This window comes from Saccostrea cucullata, unplaced genomic scaffold, assembly GCF_032062105.1.
Source record: "Saccostrea cucullata isolate Sc308-1 unplaced genomic scaffold, CSIRO_AGI_Scuc_v1 ctg1732, whole genome shotgun sequence".
NCBI lineage: Eukaryota > Metazoa > Mollusca > Bivalvia > Ostreida > Ostreidae > Saccostrea > Saccostrea cuccullata.
This window is the reverse complement of record NW_026926588.1, coordinates 22,939-30,574: the sequence shown is the minus strand read 5'-3', so window position 1 is coordinate 30,574 and position 7,636 is coordinate 22,939. Positions and strand designations below refer to the sequence as shown.

At 35.5% G+C, this 7,636-nt stretch overlaps 1 protein-coding gene across 1 annotated transcript; it reads left to right on the top strand.

Moving 5' to 3' along the window:
- The first annotated feature begins 5,042 nt into the window (after positions 1-5,042).
- LOC134272151 (uncharacterized) lies at positions 5,043-7,284 on the top strand. The gene is made up of 2 exons (XM_062754401.1): positions 5,043-5,258; positions 6,289-7,284. The coding sequence occupies exon 2, from the start codon at positions 6,302-6,304 to the stop codon at positions 6,950-6,952; it is 651 nt and encodes a 216-aa protein (XP_062610385.1). The 5' UTR covers positions 5,043-5,258; positions 6,289-6,301; the 3' UTR covers positions 6,953-7,284.
- The last annotated feature ends 352 nt before the right edge of the window (positions 7,285-7,636 follow it).

The following is a 7,636-nucleotide window of genomic DNA, read 5'->3' as shown; positions in this document are numbered from 1 at the left end:
AAAAGCATAGTGTATTTATAAAGGTCTTGTCACAGGGAATGTACACGTGTAATATGAAAGTCCCATCTCTTCCCATTCAAAAGATATGACCAAGGTTCAAGTTTTTATATAGTATGTCAAACTTTAAGGTCTGGGTCACAAGGTCAAAAATCTTAGTGTTTGAGAGAGGTCTTTTACGAATCGTGTTTAGCTTTAACATTTAGTTTTCTTTAGCCTACCCATTACGTTTAATCCTCAATTCAGGGATTGGAATTGCCAGTGAAGAAAAATGTCAAGAAAATCGTCACGATTCATCAGACATACTCTCGATATCGCTGAATCAAAGGGTTTTTTTTTCAATAAGGGCAGAAAGATGTGAATGCGTTTAGTGCAGAACAGATGACGAGTTGTTCTTCTTGGAATGATCTATATCAGGTTTACTATTTCAATTTTGTAATTGTTCAAGGTTAAATTATACCACTACTTTGAAGGAGAGGGGACATACCGTTACTCTGGTGCCCCAAGCTAGATGGCGGATTCCCTTATTCACATCAGCATTTGCAAATGTTCGGGAAAACGATTATGATGCATATGTCATGTTGAAAAAATACCAATGAATCAATATGATCTATCAATTTCAGGTCAATAGATCGTGATTCAACTGTATTATCACAAACAGATCATACTTTCTTTTGGAAGATTACATTAAAACCACATAGGACGGATGATAAGGGTAATGTGCTAAATACATTGTAATGAAAGGTAAGTTGACAATGATCGTTTGTTGTTAGGATACCATTTTGCACATTTCTCCTCTAAAAAAAAAACCTTTGTAGGGTTCTAGAGTAACTTTCTTTCCCCATCTCTCTGCTAAACTAGTACTCTCTCTTTTAAAACAATCTAAAACAATCCTAAAACAATCTAGTCTTCCAACCGGTCTCTCAAACCTTTCATCCCTGGAGAAACAATTCTCAGACTCTCTCTCTCACTGCTTTGCAAACCTTGAATCTCACACCTACGCCTTCTGTTCTCAAACTCTAACTCACGTCTCAACTCTAGATCTCTCTCTCTCACTTCTCTCGTTCCCTTAGCAGCTTCCTTCAATCTTTGTAATTTTTCAATTTCTACATCTAGATTAATAATAAACATCTGAAACATGATTTACCTTCAGGAAGATGATAAAGGGATGATGATGGAGGGGCGTTCCAGCTGTCATCTGGAGGACATATGTCTGGGTGGAGGATGATGTGTAGATGAATGATGAATCCGATGAAATGGGCCCCACCACGGATGAGAAGATGTAAATGAAGGTAGCAGGACATCTGATGGTAGGGATGTTAACATGGATGACTCGCATGAGGATAACTCTAGGTAGTTCCCACCTTACCAGCACCAGCACCTGGGAGACTGGAAACAAACTTCTGGGTTTGGGATTCTGGTGTAAGGGTGGGGCTTTGCTGATAGTGAAATGCATAAATTCTTTAAGAATTAAGATCTTTTTTGCACCTGGTTATTAAACCAATGAACTATGTACATATTTATGAGGAGGAAGGATGCGTCTATGAGATTTTTGAATTTCAGGGCCCATGGGTCACGGCTTCTTGTGTTAGGGTGGGTCTTTAATGTTTATACATGTAAAGTGAAATGCATGAATTATTTAAAAATATTTTCCTTTGCTCTTGGGTATTATGCCAATGATCTTAGTACATATTTATGACGAAGGAAGCTGTTACTTCCAAAATGCTAATTTCCGGGCCCGTGGGACAGAGGTCCTTAGGGGAGGGAGGGGGTACAATCTGAAAATCTGCACTTTGGTATTAATCAACAACATATTGATATAAAATTTCCAAAATTTTGAAAGATGTGGCCCCAGGGTCAGAGGTTCCCTTGGGATGGAGTGCACAACTGATAAAATGAAAACCTATTTTCTTTATGTTATTCTGATCTACCTCTGGGTATTACGAACCAAAGAAAGCATGCTAAGTGTATAGTTATGATAAACAATGGTGCCTCTTTCAAAATTGTGAATTTTATGGACTATGGTTTAACACACGAATCAAATTCAATTGATGGAAAGTTGTTACATGATACTCGGGTGACCTATAAGGCCCATGGGCCTCTTGTTCTTTTATGTTTTTGATAGATAATCATTAGTGTTTTGATGTTGTCATAGATGTTTGAAATACATCATACACTCAGTGTGACTTGATAATTATTTACACATTCATTTAAAATTGCTATGACCTCGAATATTCGTTAACGATTAAATTCCCTTTTCTTTTGACAATTACATAATTACTTAATATACAATAAGTATCAGATTTCTCGTACAAATAACGTGTTAATCAACAAAATAAACGTTACAACAGGACATTTCGACCCAGATTGCAAAAAATGCATTACTAAACCGCATATGAAAGTACATGACTACAATATCATGAACATGGTACAATGACGTACTTTCATAGAAACTCTTCAGACGGTAGCACTTGTTGTCAATAACCAGAAGTCTCTGTTGAGACTGAAGCTCTACTGGTTTGAACTTATAGCAAAGGAAAAGAAAAGTACTTAAGCAGCTGGGATTTGAAATTTTACAACAGCAATAAATAGAATAATGATCGTTGATAAAGTCTCTTTATGTTCTTAGTGTAGTCTACTTGTGTGCCAAGTTATACTGAAATCAGACCAAAACTGTAGGAGGAGTAGCATTTTGAAAGAATTTCACAGAAATTTCTATTCTTAGTAAGCACTGCAACACCGTTCATCAAAATCAAAAACCAATACACAGAATTATGTATCTTAGTGTATTCTACTTGTGTGCCAAGTTATACTGAAATCAGACCAAAACTGTAGGAGGGGTAGCATTTTGAAACAATTTTACAGATATTTCTATTTTTAGTAACCACGGCAACACCGTTCATCGAAATCAAAAACCGATATACAGATTTATGTATCTTAGTGTAGTCTACTTGTGTGCCAAGTTATACTGAAATCAGACCAAAACTGTAGGAGGAGTAGCATTTTGAAAGAATTTCACAGAAATTTCTATTTTTAGTAACCATGGCAACACCGTTCATCGAAATCAAAAACCGATATACAGATTTATGTATCTTAGTGTATTCTACTTGTGTGCCAAGTTATACTGAAATCAGACCAAAACTGTAGGAGGAGTAGCATTTTGAAACAATTTCACAGAAATTTCTATTTTTAGTAACCACGGCAACACCGTTCATCGAAATCAAAAACCAATACACAGAATTATGTATCTTAGTGTATTCTACTTGTGTGCCAAGTTATACTGAAATCAGACCAAAACTGTAGGAGGAGTAGCATTTTGAAAGAATTTCGACAGAAATTTCTATTTTTAGTAACCATGGCAACACCGTTCATCGAAATCAAAAACCGATATACAGATTTATGTATCTAAGTGTAGTCTACTTGTGTGCCAAGTTATACTGAAATCAGACCAAAACTGTAGGAGGAGTAGCATTTTGAAAGAATTTCACAGAAATTTCTATTTTTAGTAACCATGGCAACACCGTTCATCGAAATCAAAAACCGATACACAGAATTATGTATCTTAGTGTATTCTACTTGTGTGCCAAGTTATACTGAAATCAGACCAAAACTGTAGGAGGAGTAGCATTTTGAAAGAATTTCACAGAAATTTCTATTTTTAGTAACCATGGCAACACCGTTCATCGAAATCAAAAACCGATACACAGAATTATGTATCTTAGTGTATTCTACTTGTGTGCCAAGTTATACTGAAATCAGACCAAAACTGTAGGAGGAGTAGCATTTTGAAAGAATTTCGACAGAAATTTCTATTTTTAGTAACCACGGCAACACCGTTCATCGAAATCAAAAACCGATACACAGAATTATGTATCTTAGTGTAGTCTACTTGTGTGCCAAGTTATACTGAAATCAGACCAAAACTGTAGGAGGAGTAGCATTTTGAAAGAATTTCGACGGAAATTTCTATTTTTAGTAACCACGGCAACACCGTTCATCGAAATCAAAAACCGATACACAGAATTATGTATCTTAGTGTAGTCTACTTGTGTGCCAAGTTATATTGAAATTAGACCAAAACTGTAGGAGGAGTAGCATTTTGAAAAATTGTTTACAGACAGAACAACGGAGGACACGCATTACTATCGCATAAGCTCTTCTGGTCTCTGACCAGTAGAGCTAAAAACCGCGCACTACTCCATCCAAGAGAGATAACTCTAAAATAATGTATACGTCTCTATTACAATATCATGCTCAGAAATATCTTGTCACAGGTAAAGCACATGCCAGATATGAAGGCCCTATCTCTTCTCAATCAAACATTACAAGGAAAAATGAATACTTTTGAAAAGTAGGTAAAAAAACTTCAAGGTCATCAGGTCATAATCATAGCGTATTTAGAAAGGGCACAGGTACATGTAATACACATGTTTAAAATGAAAACCCTGTCTCTTCTCATTTATTTAAAGGTTATGGCCAATTCAAAACTATATTTACTTTTTTTAAAGTAGGTGAAACTTTAAGGTCAAGGTTCAAAAATCAAAGCGCGGCCCCCAATGACCCATTCTTTTTCGAAAACCAAAAGAAACGATCTTTTACGTGACAAAGGGGTCGTTATCCTTGACACGGGGCGCCATTTAACGTCCCATTTAACGACGGACTTAGATTAAAAATTTACAACAGCTAAATTGAAAATTACAAAGATGCTTATGAAAATAAATGCATATGAAAAAAAATGACTTGACCATCTTTAAAATAATAATCTCTACTCGAAGGCAATAAAAGAAAATCCAACCCGACAAAAATTGCCAGCTCCTATCCCTTTAAAATGCAATATTTTTACTACTTTACTGTGTATATGTCTGTCATCGTTTGTTTCATCATTTTAGGGATTTACTCATTTATGATGGCTTTCTTGAACGAATAATTTATTTAAAGGAGAGGTTTTATGTCTTTATAGAAAATGCATGTTCACTGCTCTGCACAGCCAAGCATAGCCGCACAGGTAAGAATTCTGAAACGACATTGTCATCAAAAACAAGACTGTCATTAAAAAGGTATAACTGAGAGGCAAACTTGTTTACCGCACCCTTTAGAAATAACATTGCTGTGAACCCATCTCCTATGCGAGTTTAAATAGTCGTAAATCTTCGAGATCGCTGGGCCGAGAATTGACACCTTCCTTTGTGAACATTTAAAAATGTTCATGGGAATATACGATCGATCAGTGGAGTAAGGAAGCTTGTATCTTTTTCGAACAAGTAAGTAAATGAATTTGAGATGTCCTACTTCAAGTCGTAAGCATTTGAAAGCACCATTATTCAATTATTCAATGATTATTATACCGTCGTTTTTAAATGAAAATTTAATAAACTTTTCTTAAGCTGAAATTTATATTACGCAGTATATATTTTTGTATATAAATCGAGTGCCCAGGTATATCAATGATGTTCGAAGTCGATGTATAGGTCTTCCAGATGTTTTTTTTGTTTGTTTTTTTTTGTAAATTAACATAAAATACTTTGTTGATTTTTTATACCAGGGTTTATTCCACTGCATTATTTGTGTCCTTTTAACAGCAGTCAACTACTGCTGAAACAGTAAATTTAAAATGCGTCCGTATTTTTCCTGAGAATATCAGGTTACATCCATTTAAATCTCAAAATCACTTGACATGTTTTTGAAACCGGTTTATTTCCAAAGGTATATTCAAATTAAATGTTAAATACTCAGTGCATATTTGGAAGAAAAAATCATGTATTCGTCTGTTCTTCTCTCAGAAAAAAGGCAGCCCTTTAGGACATAAGATTGTCAAGTTCGATCACCTCGGGATCCTCGAACTCATTTCGTAAATTCTATAGTTAATACAATGAATCAGTAAACACAATACCGGTATATCATTAAGTTGAATGATGATTGACGTTTTACAAACAGGTACCCCCCCCCCCCGATATTCAACCCCGGGGCTGTTTACGTCGTACCCCCAAACCGGAGTGACATACTTTTCTCTCTTGTATAGTGGGGTATTTCTGTGGAAAGATTATTTTGGCGTTTTAACGATTTTTTATTATAGTACACATAATGATTAAGTGTAATCAATGTAACCTGTGTAAAAAGTTAAACAAGCCCCGAGGTGATTATCGGGGGAGGGAGGAAATTCCTGTCCACAAGTTCCTGTGGTTTTACATACAAGTTGCTAGGCTATTGAGTTCACACGGAATGTCTGCAGATTTAGACGTTTGCTATGGCAACGTTTGATTAATATACAAGGCAAATATGGTTTTCTTTTAGGTGAACGATATTCATGGAGATGCTTTTTGTCAGTCTGCTGTTTATCACAGCCCTTACGTCGGTAAGGGCGAAAACTTATGCTGAAGAAAACCATTGGGCTAAAGCTGTTGAAGAAAATAAACCAGCAACATTGAAGTGCAATGAACGTAATTTAAATATTGACACAAAAAATGGTACAGGTAGTGTGCAGTGGGAGAAACCTAACGGCGTTAGAATAGGGGCAAGCGACAGCGATTTCCTCTTAGAAAAGGAAGGAGGATACACAAATATGGTACTTAAAATCCACAGAGTGAACTCAACAAACAGTGGTATTTATAAATGCATGATTAATGGGACGGGTAAGACACTGGTCCGTGGTATCAATGTTCGTGGTCCGGTATATACCAAATTTCTCGATCAGTACGAATATAATATAATTGTGGCAGTAGTCGCAACAGTGGTATTTCTTGTACCACTGCTTGGCAGTTGTGGTGTGTACAAATTTCGGTACATTGAAGATGAAGAAGAAAAACAAAACATGTTCAACATGAGGCATGGTGAAATCGACAATGGACAGGCAATGATGGAGAAGAAGACAATAGCTGCAGAGGTAGAAGCAAAGGAAGGTGGAGGAGCATATGATAATGTAGACTTTAATTCGGATGGTATTGATACAAAACTGTAAAATACAATTTGATACAAAACTGTAAAATGAAAAATTCAAATAATTCAAAGCATTTATTCCTTATTATATATCATACTGTATAGAGGCAAATATATCAATCAATCACTGAAGATACCATTTTTGCTTATAATCATGCAATTCAAAGTATTGTCCAGATTATCCACACATCATATATATGTCCTATTTCAAAGGTGTGATTCGATTAAGGTACCTCCTACAGGGTCTATGCAGACATAATCGCCTATGTATAAAATTAAACGTTTTATTTCGTGACTCTGTACTGTTTACAAGTTTTCTTTTCTGTAAATTTATAATAAACTGAATCCACGCAATTTCTTTGTTTTCCATTGTCAGCTGGTCGAAGGGGTACATTAAAGCGGAAACGTGGCTGAATCAAGCCATTTCCAAATAACACCGAAGACCGATCCAATTAATAGACATTTGTTTTACAAACAAATTTTTTCCTATTTCGAGATGCACACTCACATTCGCAAATCTTTGTCATTCACACATGTACATATATTTATAAGAAAATAATCAATTAAATCAAATACATGTACTTTAACAGACAAAATATTCCTTATCAACTATTAATGATACAGTTATGTTTATTGTTGCAACTCAGCAAGTAAATTTTTTGTTGGCTTGAACAGGTTTGCCACCAGCAACACTGATCAACATGAG